This window comes from Pezoporus occidentalis, unplaced genomic scaffold (genome assembly GCF_034315485.1).
Source record: "Pezoporus occidentalis ecotype Australia unplaced genomic scaffold, CSIRO_AGI_Poc_V1 ctg58, whole genome shotgun sequence".
NCBI lineage: Eukaryota > Metazoa > Chordata > Aves > Psittaciformes > Psittacidae > Pezoporus > Pezoporus occidentalis.
The window spans coordinates 3449205-3468513 of NW_026915921.1; the positions used below are offsets into that span (position 1 = coordinate 3449205).

The following is a 19309-nucleotide window of genomic DNA, read 5'->3' on the forward strand; positions in this document are numbered from 1 at the left end:
CCAAAAAATAATGAAGCATTCACAAAGTCAAAAAGATAACGAAAGTCAGATTCCTGAATACATATGGAAAGCATTCAGAGTGTGCTGCGAATGACAGGTTTTAAGAAAAGAAAGATTTTTAGACAAAAGACCAAAAGCAAGATTACATTGCTGCGTAGATCAGAAAAAAAAAAAAAGTTTCTTTTTGCACCTTTCCCCTGGTTTGACAGTATAAGCAGGTGAAATAGATGTAACCAGCGATCCCTAGCTGGTTTTTGATAGTGTGTGCATCTTCCAAAGACACTTCCATAATTCAATTCCTTGTAATGGCTCTAAAAACCGAGTGGTTTCTATATGGTCTTACAAGAAATGAAAAGGCATCATATTGAAACATACCTGAGTATTTAATTGCAAGATATCAGACCTCAAGACATAGACATTTCTTCTCAAAATATACAGCATGATCTAATAGGTCATTTCAACCATAGCTTTGGTATGAAAGTGTTTTGAGGCACAAAGGCTTAAAACTAAAAATGAACAATATAGAATTTTTGCAACTGTAGTACATTTTTCTGAGCAAAGTATAAGATGATTTGAAATGAAATAAATCATTGCAGACAATACTGACAGTTCTGAAACAGGTCAGTTAAGAGAGAAAAATAGGGAAAAGGGCCCTTCACATTACCATTGATAGCCACAAAACTGCAACTGATATATTACTAGAGACTTCAGTTCTGGTTATGACTCCAGTTACTTATGACAACATATGCATAAATATTTTCAGGAATTAGAAGGTAAATCTTAAGTAGTGCCTGTAAGTACTACAATAGATGAATTTGATAGGAAGTGAGGGGTGATGTCAGGGAAACTGGTCCAAACCAATTCTCAAATACCCCACCTAACATGCTTGTGATATGTATTTATTTGATGTCATTAAAATAATAGAGCTAGGCCATACAAAGAAAGCCATAATTCATATGGAGTGTTTTTTCTCTGTAACTTTATTAAATACTTTTCATTGCATCTATGCATTGATAACTTTTTGGTATGCAGCTAGGCAGAAACATAGCAAAGAAAAGCTCTTTTAAATAAGACTGTTGGATTTTGGTTTTAGTTCACAGCCTGATCCTCAAACAAGTCCAAGATGGCATATCTTGAAGACAATGAAATGTAGTTTACTGTCATATGAACTGGTAATTTAGTCTGCGATGCTGAACTCTGGCTTACAGAACTTGCATAATGAGAGACCGAATGCATTCTGCATCCTCCTACAAAGCCAGTACAATTATTTCTCTAGGTACTTCTGTAGTTGTTAGACTGCATTCGTAAGATGCTTATGAGTTCTTATAACACCGATCAGGAGCTAGATTTATTCTCCTAACATTCAGCTCTGTTGCAAAGGTTCTTGCCTTTTGATAGAAGAAGAGAGACTTTTCCCGATCCACAAGGAAGTTATGGTAGATTATTGCAAGTCTTGTGTAAATCTTCAGTTGAGCTTTCTTATTGCCTAGGTCGACGGCAGCAGCAAGTGCCAAATGGTAATAGCCTGCTGCATCAAAAGGGTCCTGAAATGAGACACAAAGATATTATCTTCTATAGCACAACCAGTGTAAAAGGACATCCAAGCTCATTTTGTTAGGTATCAAACAAGAATAAGATTCCAAAACTTCAGCAGGTTTTCCCACTTTATTACTTACATTCTAAATGCATAGAAATGGATTGTGATAAAACCTGGTGTTATGAAACATTACTCAAAGTAAACATTTTCTGCAGCAGTTTTTAGTATTTCTTACCTTAAGTTCATAGAATATAAGGTCTCCTAAGACCAAGTACACCTTCATGTAATACAGTGTTTCCTCCTCAAACTCCAAAGGAGAGGAACAGAGGGACAAGGCCTTTAAATAGAAGTGTTCAGCTAGTTCACAGTGGCCCAAATGATGATGGATGGCAGCCAGCCGATGATAAGCTATTCGCTCATTTAGCTGATTTCCTAATGAGATAATGTATAAGCCAGGATAAAACCAGAGACAGAAATAGTCAAATCATCTCAAATCAGAATACATCTATGCATTTTTTTTTGTTTTATTTCTATATGGTATTTGCTGAACTTTTATTTGCTCAAGAGATACATGGCCAAAACCCACCCTTTGAGAGGAAACCTACATAATAGCCAAATTTCCTGCTCTAGGATTTAAAGGTGTTGGATATTTTCTTAAGAAATCACTACATTAATCTCATGCTTAGATATATATAGCCTATGCATAAATACAGAAGTAATGAAAGCAAATTAATGGGATTAAAGACTCCCTTGCGCCTCCCAGTGCATACATTACATGAAAAATTATGGCAAAAGATGATTCTCAGACTGATCCACCTGTCTGTGCTTCCATGGAACAAAGATTAAATTGAACAGCTCTCAGAGTTTAAGAGTAGTAATTTTTGAAACTAGCCCTAGACACTCAAAAACCTTTTGAAGATTACGTTATTCATCAGTATTACATTTTAGCTGTCAGAAGCAACATTCAGATTAGACCTAGAATCCCAGATTAAGTTCTGTGCTCTACCAAATATTTTCCATAGAACTTGGAGTTAAAAGAGGCAGCAGGAACATTGTTCATTCTTGAATAGGTGCAAAAATAGCAATGATAGTACCGTTATGAAATCCTGGCAGGAAATCAGACTGAATTCAGAGGAAGAAGACCTTTTAGAGTTCTGTTGTATTTTAGAGATACCAGTCACAGTTATCTATAATTTAAATTGGTCTTACCTAAATTTACACTGAGCATGAGAGATGCTTTGGCATATTCCAGACTTTCCTCATAAGCCTTCAGATTCACCAACAATTCCACCAGTTTATTGTACAATCTGAGTTCAGTGGTTTTGTTGCCAGTCTGAACAGCAAGTGGAAGAGCCCTGTCCTGAAACATGTAACAGCAACTTCGGTACAGCTGAAGCAAAAGATGTGCACTAACAGGCTTCTATTTATGTCAAGCAACTTCTGGTTTCATTTTGATCTTTGCTTATAACATATCCTACACTCAGAAAAGGAGTTGAAGTAGGTGGTATCTCTTAACACCATGGTAAAGTGCTCAGCTGCAGTAGGTTAGGAATGGTTTGCTGAGAGGATCAGCTTTTGGTTCAGAACTGGTAGAACACCAGCTGTGACAGGAGGGTACATAACTGTCAATGCAATAGAAAAACTACACAAACCTTATAGAAGGTCACTGCTTTCTCCTTGTCCCAAGTACCATTGAAAAATATGTCTCCAGCAGCTTCAAACAGTTCCATTCCCAAATTTGGATCTCCTGTGTAAAGAGCAGCATCCTGAGCAACCTGAAAAGAAAACGGGATGGGGAAGATAAGGAAATAAATCTTGGTTACTTCCTGGTTAAAACAAATCATAAATACTAGCAATTGAAAAAAATCTTGTTAAGGCCTCTCTTCGCATTGTCAGATATCAAAGGCTGTATTTGGTGAGACAGTGCTCTGTCTTTTTCAGTACCCTGATTTTGAGCAGGCCAGTGGCAGCTGCTGAAGAAGGAACGTAAGAACCTGGGCACGTATAGTGTTATGGTCTCCCTTTTTCAGGCAATATTATCCTGCTACCTTAGTCAGCATGTGACACTAAAATAGTGTATTTGACAGCTGCCACATGTTAAATTTGAATTAGATGCAATTAGAATTTCTATGATAAATTCTAAGTTAGATATTGCTAACAGTGCATATTTAAAAGCCTGTGACATAAAAAATTCTGTAAATAAATGTAGCTCCACTATTCTGTTCTGAAATAAATATATGCCATGTTAACAAAAAGGATTTCATGAAAGGCTGCATTCATCTACCTCAAAGCAAGAATATCAGGATAGTCAGCTATAGGATAATGGGAAATAAAATAAAAATGAGAAATAATATAATACTAACGAGAAAGGGGACTTTTACATGCAGCAAGATTAAAAATCTTGCTTTGGTGATCTTTGGTTCTCAAATTGCATTCAATTAATACAAGTCCAGGTCTACCTAAGCACAAAGGCATTGACTTTTCCACCTATTCTGGCTTCAGGCACCTAAGGACTCTATTGCATTATATTGTGGAAGTTGTTTTACAAGGAAATTAAGATGTGATGGCCTGGACAAAGTATTGACCCAGTAGTCAACATTTTAGAGGGCTGATTCCTGCTTTGAGACTTTCCTCATGGACAGGCATTGACTCTGCTCTAAATACCGGGTACCACATATGTACAGTATAGAATACACATGCCTATCCCTGGCCCACTCATCCTTTGAGGAAATAAAGCAGATGGAGAAAAATCATCCCACATGCTGCTTTGGATTTTGTACTACCAAGTGACTGCCTTGGGAGCTATCAGCTAAAGTTATTTATTAAAAGAAATGACAGGCTTATAGCACAGTCCCTTCTTGTAAACACATGTATTCAGTTTTCCTGGTAACTATTAAGAAATGTAGCTTAACTGAGAGGAAAAAAAAAAATGCCATGGAGTGGCCCCATGTATTGTGTCTCAGTCCATTTTAAACATGAACTTGTTTCCTATGTTTCCCTGCTTTGTAGATCTAGTTTTCAAAACATCTTAGCAGGTGTCTGATTATTTTATTTAGGCATCATGTTTTGGTACTACTCGTACACCAGCCAAGACTTAGATATCACTGTATTGGGTTCTGTATACATCCTGCACTACAAGGCAGATGGGAGAGAAGTATTTTTAACTCCTTTAGAACAGCAAGAACCTAATTCCCCAAATACTCCAGGGAATGACAAGGAGCTACATGGACAACAGTCAGATCCAGGTGGCTGTCCCACTCTGAGAAAGGCTCTAGATCATCCAGTTTCAGCAGCCACAAGGGTTAGATTCCACTTTCAGGTCACCTTTCAGACTGTGTTAGCACAGCAGTAAGCAGCTGCAGCAAGTCCCAGTTGGTGGTGGGGGCCAAGTTGTGCAAGCCACATGCCTCTATTCTCACTGTGCCAAAGGCAGCAGCAGCTCTAGCTGGCTCTATGCCATGCTGTGCACAGCCATAGAAGGAAAGCTTTAGGTGTTTTGGAAATGCTTCCTGAAGAAGCTACTGTCTTTTCCTGAGGGCCTTTCCCACAAGCTGACATGCTAAGATGATTATTATTTATTACCCACCAGCATGTAGCATGCATGGTTTGCTTGCTGTGGTACTACAGAGCTGGTAAAGATGATGCAATACACAGAACTGACAACAAAGCAGGCACTAAGAAAGGTTTCTGCCCAAAAAAAAAAAATCTGTCCAGAGTGAAGCAACAGGTCAAACACAGAGCACCAACAGAAAATGCTGAGAATTTCAGCTGCTGAGCATTACATAGATGTCATGACTATGTCATGTTCAGAGCATCAGTCAGCAAAATCTCTGGCATCTTTATATTGTATTAATCTCTTACTATCCCACTTGCAAAATGCTGACAACATGTGCTTGCCTCTTAAGTGTTGACAACATACCTGAATATAAAGATCCACAAGCTCATTCTGCCCCAGAACATAATATATCTTTCCTGCCCGTAGCCAAGCATATGCCTCTTTCTCTTTTTTCTGCAGATCTATAAATATTCCAAGGCTTCTTTTGGTATATTCCAGAGCTGACCTGTAAGCCCTGAAAGAGGGAAAACTGCTAATTACTGGGGGGTTCTTCAAATTAGCAAATGGGTTTCTTCCTAGTGAGAAAAGCTTTATGTTAAAGACAAGCTGTTTCCCCTATTGAGTGCAAAATTATGATTTCTTATCTATATTACACTAGTAACTAGCAAGCTGAGTCTCTTTCCCTTTCCTTTTTTTGTTCAATTTACATTTCCTGCTAGATTGTTATCATGTTATGTTATTTCAGGATGGCTTCATCTAGATGCATCCTTTCCCTGCCCCAGGCTAGTGACAGGTGGGAAAAATCCTTCATCTTTAGCTCTTCTATAATTTAAGGCCTTTTCCTAAAAACTTCAGAATGGAATTGCAGCTATAAATATTTTTTACTAAAAACACCTAGGCTCGGACTTAAGCACAGTTCACACTAATCTGCAATTGCAGAAAAACTTGGATCACTTTTAGAAGCACCGAAATTATCAGATCACTGGACAGTGCAATTTTCAAGAGTAAGGACACTGTGCCCTCAGAAAAGTAGTCATAATCCTTATTGGGAAGACTTATTAAATTAATTGAGCTTATGGTGCTTTATACCAGACCTAGAAATCCCAGAATTATTAAATCCTTCTGTCTTGTGTTAGACTGCCACCACCTTGACATGATGCATTTTCCTCCAAGCAACATATGTTAAAATATAACATGAGCTGCACGGTTACAGTGAACCCTTACAGAGTGCATCTTTAGAGCAGCATATTTAGATCTCCAAAGAGGTCAGAAACAGATCTGGAAGTAACACACTCCCCTGTATTTCATACTACCAAGATTTCAGTTCTGTTTCAACAAGGTATCTCGTCTGATGGGAGGGGGGAAGAAAGTTTTTACCACTTTCTGATTCTTACAGAAATTGACCTGTCACTCCCTTTACACTCAAGAGAAAGTGAAGTTCAAGTGAGCAAGCCTGACATTCCAGTCTTTGCTAACAAGCTACTAAGATGAGGAAAGGTGAGGTACTTGAACTAGTCCAACTCAGCCCAATTACTGAATGCTACTTCTATCTCCAATTCAGAGTTTTTGCTTTTACAGCACACAGAAGCATATACCAGCCCATTACCCAGCACAGCAGCTGGAATGGTTCAGGCTGTTTCCCCTGGCATGACCACAGTAGTTTACAATGAGGGTGGTGACACCACAGACATCACTGTTTTAATTATTTCATCATAAACACATATCCTTGTTACTCAGAGCTGTTAACTCAAAGGATACTGTGAAACTATGGGCTACTGTAACCTTATCTACTAAGGTTACACAGCCAGCATCTGGGAGCCAGGCTTCTGGGATATATAAATTCCATGTACTACACGCACACAAAGCAGCAGCTTCTCCAGCTAGCGAAAGCCTTCTACAAATTCCAGGTAGCTTGAAATCTTAACCAGCTCCTTTGTCTTCAGCCTCTCCAAAAGATGTTCACCAACTATATCATTAAACAGCAGTTAAAGTAAAATAAATTAGGTGATACACTAGGAAAGTTAGCGGCTTGGACTGCAGCCACTTAAAGCTAAAATAAGTGTCTATTCTTTCCACAGCTGAAGATATTTTTTTCCATTCTGAGGCATGCTTGAAAATACCTGAATTTAAAGCGACTCCCCTAAAGCAAGACACAGTAAGGAAAAAATATCAAAGTTGTCTTAAACACTCAAGAAATGTCCAGAGAAACCTGTGAGTTTCCCCAGCACCTGCTAGTTACTATAAATAGACTTGTGTGGTCCATTTTCCATTAAGCAAAGCAAAAAAAACCTGGTATTCTGAAAATAAGAGCAGTATAGAGATTTCTGGAGACTGACACAATGCAGTTTTACATATAGGCTTTGTACTGCTTTAAGTTTTGAAAAAAACATTTCCTCAAAGAGAAACGCACAATGTGATGCCTGACCTGTTTGAAATGTCATTTGGTTTCTAGTGGGAAAAGCATTTTGTAAAAATCTATCATTGTGAACAAGTCACCTGCCAGCAATAATCTTAGAGCTATAGCAGCCATCAAGAGCTGCATGATATACAATACCTTTTAAAGATATTTACATAGATTTTAGAAATTATTTGGCTTGCAAAGTGGTGCTAATCCCTACCCAATATCTTGTCTCCTCTGAGAGACTATAGCTACCTAAGAAAACCCAACAAAACAAAAAACAACCCAACCGCAATGAAAGTTTCTGCTACCACTGGACCCTGCAATTCCAATAAGGCATATTGTCAAAGCAGAGAGAAAAATAGTCACATTCAGCTACTGTGCAAACTGAGATCCTTTAGCATGACAAAAAAGTTACAACCAGAATAAAAGCAAAGTCATTCAGCACATCTTACCTTTCTGTTCCTAAAGACAAATAGAGCTGACTAATGGTTTCCAAAATTTGTCCCTCCAGAACTTTGTTGGACATCTTTCTAGCTAAAGATAGTTGATATTCATTGTAGATGACACACTGAGCCTCATTGGGAACAACTGTACTGTAGAACTGACACAGCAGTTTAATTGCTTGTAGTTGACCTAGGAGATTAGAAACACTAACATGAATCTCTATTTTAAAATTAATGTTAAATTAGTTTTAACATATTGTTATCTTTTCATAAATCACATCACAGTCAATGAATAACAATATATAAGTCATAACAAGAAGATTCCACTGCCAGTTTCTTCTTCTTTCACAAAGATAACAAAGACTAGAAGTTACTTCAAACTTGATCTCAAAAATAATGAAACACTCAATTGTATAAACTGCCTTAATCACAATACTGAGAGTAAAGAAATAAAGCATGGGTCTTCTAAACACAATTATTTCATGCAAAAGTAATCCAGATTACCAGTTGTTTTCATATCTTGAAACTCAAGTCTGGCGCTGTTTGCACTACCAACAGTAGAACCATTGTAAATATTATTAAACATAGAAATCCCTAGACTTTTTACTGATTAAGTTATTTAGGTTTTCCTTAACATTTTATTTTCTCTATAATTTCTAACAAACCGAATTACCACCAGAAAAGAAGCCAACACTTATTTATTTCTCTACCATTATGGGACAGAGTAATGATTTAAATCATTTTGATAGCTGTCACATAACTGGACATAAAAATATTGCTTAAGGAACAACTAAAACATACCTATATAACAAACACTCCCAAAGAAGGCCCCTTTCATATCTGAAAGACAAAAAACATACTTACTTTCCAGATGGCTTGTCTCCATTGCAACTAGAAATGCCCATTCATAGTAAAACCTGCCTTTTTCTCTTTGAGTTCCACCAACATAGTAACATCCCAGCTGAAGGAGGACTTGAATAAACTCTTGGCTGTAGTCCATACTTGGAAGTTTGGAGAACAATTTCACTGACCTGATATAATAATGTTCTGCCAGCTTGGTGGCTGCTGCTTGCAGACAGAGTGTCCCAAAATTAGCCAGGACTATAGCTTGGTTATGGATCATATCAGTCTCTTCTGAAAGATGTAGGGCTTTGTAGTAACTCTCAGCAGCATCTTTTGTATTGTTTGTTCTTTTCAAAGCAACAGCAAGCATATTATAAGCGCTGCCTAGTTGTTGAGTATTGCTCCATGGACAATCTATGACAGCATTTAGAATGGCTAAAGACACATTATATTGTCTGTAAAGAAGGTATAGCCAAGCAAGTGAAACCAAATAGTTAATAATTTCCTCTGGCTTAGCAGAAACATCAGAGTCCAGTGCTTTCATCATGTAAACAATGGCATTTCCATACAGTTTGTGGTGGCTGTACAGTTTTGCTAAGCTAAGATAGATAGTGCTGCATAGTCCTTGCTGCTCATTAGTAAACACAGAGGAAAGTGCTTGTATGAGGTAAGGTGCCACTTGGGATGGGAGTATTGGTCTGTATTTCCTCAGGCCATAGAGCTTGGAAGCATTTTTGATGACTAAATCAATCATTTTCAAGGAATCCATTAAAGTACCAGAGCTCTGAGTAGAGGCTACCTTTATGCAACTTAATACAATGTGTGGCAAACACTTTTCATTGTAGGACTCTGCTAGTTTGATATAACAGCTGTTTGAGAAGTTGTTTTGTAAACCCAAGTCATTAAGCAACACTTGAAACCTTTCCAAGAATGGTAGTGCCTCTTCATGTTGTTTGTGTGCACTGTAGTGTTTTGCCAGGAGAAAGCATGCCCTTGCCTCTGCATGCTTGTTCTGGCTCAGGATTGTCCTCTTTAGAGCATACTTTAGAATATCTGACTCCAGGTCAGTACTGCAAATGTAGCTGGGAATTCCCATGAGGAGAGCTGTTGCCTTGTCAAAAACATGAGCACATTTCTCTTTGTTCTTTTGTGTCAAGTAGATAACTGTTAGATTTGTATAAAGAGCAGTTACAAAGTACAAATCACTAAACCCTCCAGCTATTGCTCTCAAGGCTTCCTCAAAATACACCCGTGCTTGGGAAAACTTCAGCTTTTTAACACTGAGCCTGCCTAAGAGAAAACACAGCCTCGCTAGTGCCCAGGGCATACCTGCTTTCTTTGCTGCTTCCCGTGCTAATCTAAGAAAACTAACCAGTTCTGCTTCTTCAGAAAACCCATAGAACATGCTGTTGATAAAGGGATAAGAAAAATCATAGAGGTGTTTGAAGTTTCTCTCATACTCTTTCCTATTGAAAAAGAGTAACAACGACTCAAAGATGTCAGATGCTTGAGCATCATCTTCATGTATGTGGAAGCAAGGTGCTTCAGGTGGAGGAAAGATTTCCTTATTCAGTGAGCTAGCAGAATTGTTTCCTTCCATAGCTGGCTCTTCTGCCCAAGTGGCCTCCAAATTCTTGAAGTTCTTCAGGAATTCTTCTATCTTGCCATTCTTGCTAGTAAATCCTGTGCTAGAATGTGAACATGGGGTTTCTGAAATTCAAAGATAAAATACAGATCACAACTTCATGTGTGCATACACACATGTTCTTTCATAGACCAACAAAATATTTATCAGTAGAAGATGCTGTTAGGAAAACATTATGTAAACCTACTGCACTTTCTTAACAGTATGTCTAGGAGACAAGCCAAAAGTGGGGAAAGGCAGAGATCAAAGAGGATCAGGGAGAAACAAGTGTGGGAGACTGAAGGAGTGAGGATAAACAGGACTTGCTACATGTAAGCAGTTGCTGATCAGTACACTTGCCTAGCCAGGCCCTGTGCCTGACCCAATACCAATCCAATTTAAGTCCAGCATTAACTTGAACTGGTTTGTGTCCAAGTGTATATTCTCTGTACTCTCTGTATGTGTATGAGCAAGAGATCTGCAAAGGAATTCCAATTCTGACTAGCTTCAAGCAGAAGGAAAAAAACAGAATCTGGAAAGACCCCAGGTCTGAACTGGTAGCGGCTGCTGGATGGACGTCTGGTTTAAGGGAACTGCGAATTTGAGCATGCGTGTAAATTGAGCAAAGTATGCTGATGTCCTGATAGAAAGCTTGGGGTGGTGGGGGGTTTGGGGGGAGGGAGGACAAGCAAGACTGAGCTATTTAGGGTGTTGCAAGGATGCCTGCAAAGGCCCTGTTCTCCTGTCCACATTATGTCTGTGTGGCCAGCCATGCCTGTAGGATGTATAATAAGATTTCTTCTTTCAAATACCAACCCTGATTTGTTGCTGGCACAGGTTAACTTTCTCAAAATTGCCAAGTTATGGCAGCTGATGCAGTCAGTCATTGATCTAAACTCTCCTAGCACTGACAGTGTTGAATACCTTAGAAATACGAAAAAATGGCAAACATGCCATCATTTCTTTAGCCCTCCCACTGTTATTCAGCCAAGGTAGTCAGGCAGGAAGTAGGAACATAGTTTGTAGTCATAGTCAGTGACAAAGTTTACAGCTGCGTATCGACAGGAGCTTATTGAAGTTGCAGATTTAGAGCTCAGTTTTCTTAGAATCTCATTTTTAAAACCATTCAGCAAAATCATAAATATAAAAATTGGTATTTAGAAAAATGTACAAGTAATGATAGTGACAGCTTAGCAACTAAATGCCAAAGGGAAATAATTCTGCATTCTCATCAAAATACCTCCTTTGAGAAATATATTTATGGGATGAAGTTTTTTAGCAGATGGAGCATCTGCTCAAATTCAAAGCCAGCACTTGCCAGGTGCCCCATAAACAGTATTTTGCCCTACTAAACTGGGGGGCTTGGGGGGTGGTGCATGTATGAGTGTCACAGCAGTAGAAATAGGGCATGCAGTTTGCAATTAGATAGCAAAGTCCAAGACAGACATCTAATCAGTGAAAACCCACAATGTCTTATAGCAAAACCTAAGAAAGCAAAGAACAAGAGAAGAAATTTCAGATTACAAAGAGATATTAGAAGGAGAAAAGCTGGCAAAAATGCCAAAAACATCAACATTCACATTGTTTTTATGTAAAATAGTTTAATTTTATGTAAAATTAATTTTATGTAAAATGCATATGAAGTATTACCACATTCATGAGCTTTCTGAAATTCTGGTTCTTCTAATTGGTCTGTAAGAAAGAAAAAAAGTCATGTTGGTTATGGTATGTAAGTTTCTTTTCAGTTTTAATTTTCCTAAAATAAGGCTATTTTTCAGTTCAGAATTTTCTATGTCAGAAGAATTGGGCATTTCATGGAAATTTAGAAGGGAAGAAATTTAAGTTTGACCCAAAGCTAACAGATACTAGGGACTTAGCCTCCTGCTGATACAATTCCCTGATTTCTACATGTTTATCATCATGCACCTCCCTCTGCTCAGCAAGGTGGGGAGGCATCTGTATTTTGCACTTGGAATTAAAACCAATGTATTTCCCACAAGGGATGCATCACTGCTACACCGAAGTACAAATGGGCAGCATAGATATATTACTGAAGCAAATTCTACCATCACTTCGAGAGGAAGGAAGGGGGGATAATTATTTAACATAGCTCGCATAGATAAGAGTGTCAGAGTTTTCTGGCCATTCCAGTAACATGTAGATGAAAAATCCCTTTTACTTTTCTTTTAAAAGGCATATATTTAGATTCTGTAGACATTACTACTATAGATCTAGTTGTAAACATTTAACATGGCACATCTGTAGAATATTAACGTATCACCTTGAGACAGATCCACAAAAAATAGCATTTCAGATGGCATGCCTCATTTCGGGATTCTATTCACTGTCTTTCATACACTGGATGCAACGTAAGAGGCACTGAGTATATGAACGATATATGGAAGTTTATTTTACTAGCCTTTAAGAATGGCCTCTCACTGATTATTTGCTTCTCAATCCTCCTTCTTTAAATACTTTCCTGACTTTGGTGGACAAATGCCAGAGATGTTTACAGGACTCATGACAATGCACTGTATATTAAATTGGGGAATTGATCATAAGTAAATACTTATCATTAGATTGATGTAGATGGAAAGAATCAAAAACCCATTTACTCAAATCACAAAATAAAATATCATAGAATCATAGATTAGTTAGGCTTGGAAAGGACCTTAACATCATCTAGTTCCAACCCCCCTGCCAGGGGCAGGGACACCTCACACTAAACCATGTCACCCAAGGCCCTGTCCAACCTGGCCTTGAACACCGCCAGGGATGGAACATTCACAGCTTTCCTGGGCAACCCATTCCAGTGCCTCACCACCCTAACAGGAAAGAATTTCTTCTTTATATCCAATCTAAACTTCCCCTGTTTAAGTTTTAAGCCGTTACCCCTTGTCCTATCACTACAGTCCCTAGTGAAGAGTCCCTCCCCAGCATCCCTATAGCCCCCCTTCAGACACTGGAAAAGCTGCTATGAGGTCTCCACGCAGCCTTCTCTTCTCCAGGCTGAACAGCCCCAACTTCCTCAGCCTATCTTCAAATGGGAGGTGCTCCAGTCCCCTGATCATCCTCGTGGCCTCCTCTGGACTTGTTCCAACAGTTCCATGTCTTTTTTATGTTGAGGACCCCAGAACTGCACACAATACTCCAGGTGAGGTCTCACAAGAGCAGAGTAGAGGGGCAGGATCACCTCCTTTGACCTGCTGGTCATGCTCCTTTTGATGCAGCCCAGGATACAGTTGGCTTTCTGGGCTGTGAGCGCACACTGAAGGCAGCTCATGTTCATTTTCTCATTGACCCACAAGCCCGAGTCCTTCTCCGCAGGGCTGCTCTGAATCTCTTCTCTGCCCAACCTGTAGCTGTGCCTGGGATTGCTCAGACCCAGCTGTAGGACCTTGCACTTGGCATGGTTAAACTTCATGAGGCTGGCATCAGCCCACCTCACAAGCGTGTCAAGGTCCCTCTGGATGGCATTCCTTCCCTCCAGGGTATCAACCGAACCACACAGCTTGGTGTCATCAGCAAACTTGCTGAGGGCGCACTCAATCCCACTGTCCATGTCAGGGACAAAGATGTTGAACAAGACCTGTCCCAACACTGATCCCTGAGGGACACCACTCGTTACTGGTCTCCAGCTGGACACTGAGCCATTGACCACAACTCTTTGTGTGCAGCCATCCAGCCAGTTCTTTACCCACCGAGTGGTCCATCCATCAAATCTACGTCACTCCAATTTAGAGACAAGGATGTTGTGTGGGACAGTGTCGAACGCTTTACACAAGTCCAGGTAGATGACATCAACTGCTCTACCCCTGTCCATCAGTTCTGTAGCCCCATCATAGAAGGCCACCAAATTGGTCAGGCAGGATTTCCCCTTAGTGAAGCCATGCTGGCTGTCACCAAGCACCTTGTTGATTTTCATGTGCCTTAGCTTGCCATCCAGGAGAATCTACTCCAAGATTTTGCCAGGCACAGAGGTGAGACTGACTGCTCTGTAATTCCCCGGGTCATCCATTTTCCCCTTCTTGAAAATGGGGGTTATATTCCCCTTTTTCCAGTTGTCAGGAGCTTCACCTGACTGCCATGATTTCTCAGACATGGTGGCCAGCAGCTTAGCAACTTCATTTGCCAGCTCCTTCAGGACCCGCGGATGGATTTTATCATGACCCATGGACTTGTGCACATCCAAGTTCTTAAGATGGTGTCAAGCCAGATCCTCTCCTACAGTGGGCCCAAGGTCTTCCTTCTCACAGTCCCTGCGTCTGCCTTCCAAGACTTGGGTGGTGCAGTCAGAGCATTTGCCAGTGAAGACTGAGGCAAAGAAGTCATAAAGAACCTCAGCCTTCTCCAAATCCAGAGCAGCCAGTGAATATTAAGTGAATATTGGAAATGCTTGCTCTGGGTAAGTCAATCTACATTTAGCAACAGTGCAGTTTAAGAGAGAAAAGTGTTAAAGATGGTGCTGTTAGCTAGGGAAGATGTGAAAAGAAGTTAGCACTTGTAAAGACTAGGGAGGAGATGAGATGTGGTGAAAAAATGTGCAACAGGCAAAAAATAGGAGTGTGTCTATTGAGCCCATGAGATCCATTTAGTACCTAATAGAAGTCTGAGGCCTGTTCCCAGTCTTTATATTTGGGCAAGGGAGGTGAGATGTGGAGTCATGTTGCACATTGACATGAGCTGCATTTTGCAACTCAGATCTGACAAGCCTTGGTTATTGTTCACACACACATAGATTTGCAGAATTAAACCAATACACCTGAGTCCAATCTACCCATGGCTCCTTTCAAATTGGAGCCTAAGGGCCTTTCTTCTAGGATGGCACTAAAGGAGATAAAGCTGTTAGATATTTGACAAGCATACACATTGCCACGGAACAGGGGTTCTGTGCTGGGATAAGAAATTGCTGCTTCTGCTCAATTCAGCAAGACAATTATATTACACTACCTTACACTGAATCTGTAAGGGTGAAACCTCAATTACGCCGGTTGAGTTTATGCAAAGAATGAGCACTTAGAAATAACATCTATATCAGGTCATGTAGCTAGAAGTATATATCTTTTTTCTTTGTAGGAATAGGAAAATACCAAAATCTATACCTTTGAAAGTCAAATCAAGCATGAAAATATGTATGTTTGCATCAGCTTGCAATAATTATTATGCCAACTTTCCCAAGATGAATAAAAAGCCAGCAGTATTTGGGTGAACATACTGCATTTTATAATACAGCACACTAATATATGAAAGCTTGAAGATCTGTTCAGCTCAGTTGTTAAAACCCTGCTGTTTAATTCACTCAAAGAAGGACAAAAGAAGATTTGTAAATGTTCTGCTGCGAAAAGTCTTTCATCGGCAGGAAAGTAGCAAAGATGATATAAAAGATTTTTACACACCATATCTATGATCAAACTGAATACCAAGATATTTCAAGGTAGTTGTAGACTGGAATCTCATTGAAATAAGAAAAAAGTTAAGAGGGATATAGGAACTGCATTTGTATCTTGTGCAGTAAAAAGGAGTAAGACTCACCTATTCTGTACACAGAGCAAACATCTGTGATGGATGTTTGTTTCAACAAATGTATTACTTCTTCCAAATCTTTTTCTTTGCTAAAAAATGATAGCTCTTCTGCTTCAAGAAAATCCAGGTCTTGTGTCCTAATAAAGAAAGGAGAAGCTTTGAACATGGCTGAAAGCAGATTTGGATTGAGGAGCTCAGTCAAACTGGAGTTTGTTAGACTAATACAAACTTTACGTTATAGGTCCTTTTGTGCTAGAAGTCAGTAATATTCATATTTATAAACATACATACAAACTGGTAGTAGCTATACTTGCAGCTAACAGTTTCTGCCAGATCAGATTAAGTTTTATGTCTGGTTTATGGTACAGTATTTTAAGAGAATTTATTAAAAGCATAAATCTTTAAAGACATTATGGCATTGATTTCCTAACATAAGCTTAAAGTTACACATCTTTGTACTTGCAAACTATGATTAAGAACTTGTTTTAGTGTGCAAGCAGTCCAGACATGGTAGCAAGATCAGCCTACTTACATAGTGTCAATGCATGCTGAAATGCACACTTTTTACAGGTTTCTGTCCACATTAGGAGCAATTATTTGTAAGAGGAGCCCCATTTGAAGCAAGGCCTGTAATTAAGGGTACTAGCAAAACCAGAACTTGAAAGCTTTTTACACATAGACCTTCAGAGACCAGCAAAAATAGACTCTTCTGCAAGAGTAAAGCTTCTTGGATCTTGTGATCCAGAAAATGGAAACTGAACCAGATATAACTACAGAAACTCCTTTTCCCAACAAGAAACTTTGGTACAGACTGATAATATTTTCCAGCATTTAAGCAGATATCATCTTCCAATTTCTTTGCATTTGATTTGACTGCCACTCACTACAACAATTCTCAATGAAACAAGCCAAAAAATAAAATAAAATAAAAATAAATAAGCAAACCTGACTTCAATGCTCAGTATCTTACAGCTCAAGAGACTTTTTTTGTTTATGAGTTAAATATGTATCACTTACTTATTTCCAGGTAAGTCCACGTTAACATGACTTGTCTTTACAAAACCTATTTGGCCAGTAAACACATGTCTTCCAAGAAACCACTCCATGCATTCAATGTAATATCCAAGAATCTCAATTTTGTCCCCTTCCTGGAAGCTCATCTCTTCTAACACAATACCTTCATAATTTATCACAGCTAGACAGAATCCTTTTGCTATATGATAAGGAGATAAATAATATTTGCAGATAAAGTAATTTAACACAAATAAAGTAATAACTCATCAGAAATAAAGTAATAACTCATCAGAAGAGCATATTTAGCAACAGACATTTGTGGAACTCAAGAGTTCCAACTCTCATGGAATGAGAGTCACATCCATTGCAGCAAGATTTAAAGCATCCAAACCTAATAGGTTTCATTTGAGCAATTAGAGTAGTAAATAACATAAAAATACTAATTTCCCAGTGATTAGAAAGGCAAGTCTAAAGTGTTTTCAAAATTCCAATTAATTCCAACATGAAGCAATAAAAGGAGATGTTTTAAGTCCCTACTTTCCCCTCTTATAAAGGGCTCTGAACATGGGCTAGAGTAAAATTACTGGAACCAACTAATAAAATACATGTTGGATAAACATGCAGTTATATACCAGTATTAAGACTGATATGTATGTAAAAAATAAGACATCTAATCACAGACCTCAGACCATCTGTATAAGTTTCATTTCTCCGGTAGTATTAAAGCAATATCCATAGGAAAGGTCCACAATAATTACATCGGCTCATTTTCTTATTTTAAAGTTTGTCATCAAATCTAAACGGGCATCCTCAATTTAATTACTCTTTACTACTTAGTGCATCTACTTAGTATGGTATTTAGGAGGAAAAAGGGGAGAGATAATCCTTTAGGGTTTAACTCAATTTAGGCAGAGATTTGTGCTCTCATTAATTTCGTTGCAGTGCAATTTTGAAAGCTGTTTTCCCATTCTAATACAATGCAAAAAAAGTTATTGAACCCTTTAAAATCTATCCTAACAAAAACGGGGAAAAAATACGTTTTTTTTTTTGATGCTGACATTTGAATGAGTTTCTTACCAACTTTCCTGATGGATTGTGATTCAGTTTTGAGTGTAAAATCCACAGGATCAGAATACCCTTTAAGAAACCATCTGAAAGTAGGAAGAAATCCTATTGAAGTTGGTGTATAAAATATGCCATTTTACTAAATATTGTGACAACAGCAGTGATACTTTAAATCCATTTAAAAACAGATGCACTCCTTCCACAATTATCTTTCACTGTCCAGACATAGCTATGTTTTGAGTAATAGTTACTTTTGTCAAACAAACCTGACTAAGTTGACCTTGGGTAGGGAGAAATAGCACAACAGAAAATTTCCAGCTTTTCAACTACTAAGAGGATCAAGAATGCATAATTTTCTGGTGATTCCTGAAGTGAGTCAATTGATGTCATTTTTGCTTTATAACATCTATGAGCTTAGACATGACCTTGAAAAAAACTGCATTAAGGAAGAGGATGGCTCCTGTCAATAGTGTTGAGTAAAAGCACTGCTAGTCTGTTTTCTGCATTTCCAGCTATCCACCTCTTTCTATCTGTATTCCCAAGCATCCCGAAAACTGAAAATTTTCACTTAATGTTATACTATAAATGTTAACAGATGTTATTACAAAAAGCACCACCCAAACAATATCTAACTTATAAAATGGTAAACCATCTTTAACTGCTCTACAGGCATCTGGATTAGTTTCAGTTGTGTGGTGTGGAAAACAGATGTGTACATATGAAACAAATGCATATGAAATATATACAGTCGGGTACCTACTGATGAAAAGGGATCAGTGGCTCCACAGAAGCATTAGACATGTCACCATCCACAGTTCCACCTGCTATGTCTTCAGTAAAAGCCCCAGTCTCAAAAGAAGTGTTTATTTCATTATGTGTTATCTTTCTTATCAGATTGTCAGGATATAAACCAAAGAATGCCCCTAAAAAGAAACCAGTGGAATAGATGTCATTTTACATAATGCTTTACTGTCATACTAACTTTAAAACTGGCTTCAAGACCATCAGTAACATTCAGTAAGAAATTAAAAGCCTAAAATTCCGCAAGATTTTTCTTTGATTGTCAGATCAAAGAAAAGATGATACTTTCTTATCTAGTTTCCCTTTAAGAAAAGGGCGTGTTTGATGAGATGTGTGATCTGCTGCTGCTGTATCATTTTGCACATTCTTACTGCAGTAATCAGTGATCTGTCGAGCCCCTCATTCTGTTTCTGATGGTTACAGCAGGCCATGCTATTTAGGAAGCATGACAGCCTGGCAACCATTTGTAAACCCTCTCCTGTACATCTCCAGAATCTGCAAT

The 19309-nt window shown here is 38.6% G+C and overlaps 1 protein-coding gene across 6 annotated transcripts in view; it reads right to left on the minus strand.

The window, feature by feature from the left end:
• Window positions 1-366: 366 nt before the first annotated feature.
• SH3TC1 (SH3 domain and tetratricopeptide repeats 1) overlaps window positions 367-19309 on the minus strand; it is a 28240-nt gene continuing 9297 nt past the window's right edge. For 2 of the 6 annotated variants that reach the window (XM_062638759.1, XM_062638761.1), the window contains 12 exons: window positions 18767-18929; window positions 18019-18092; window positions 16945-17140; window positions 15937-16064; window positions 12055-12096; window positions 8802-10490; window positions 7947-8127; window positions 5457-5607; window positions 3190-3312; window positions 2747-2897; window positions 1773-1969; window positions 367-1544 (listed from right to left, as the gene is read on the minus strand). In XM_062638759.1, the coding sequence (XP_062494743.1) occupies window positions 1314-1544; window positions 1773-1969; window positions 2747-2897; window positions 3190-3312; window positions 5457-5607; window positions 7947-8127; window positions 8802-10490; window positions 12055-12096; window positions 15937-16064; window positions 16945-17140; window positions 18019-18092; window positions 18767-18929 (3326 nt within the window). In that variant the 3' untranslated portion in view covers window positions 367-1313. Of the gene's footprint in view, window positions 1545-1772; window positions 1970-2746; window positions 2898-3189; window positions 3313-5456; window positions 5608-7946; window positions 8128-8738; window positions 8778-8801; window positions 10491-12054; window positions 12097-15936; window positions 16065-16944; window positions 17141-18018; window positions 18093-18762; window positions 18930-19309 lie in introns of those variants that run through there. The other 4 variants (XM_062638763.1, XM_062638760.1, XM_062638764.1 and 1 more) reach the window with 4 other exon arrangements.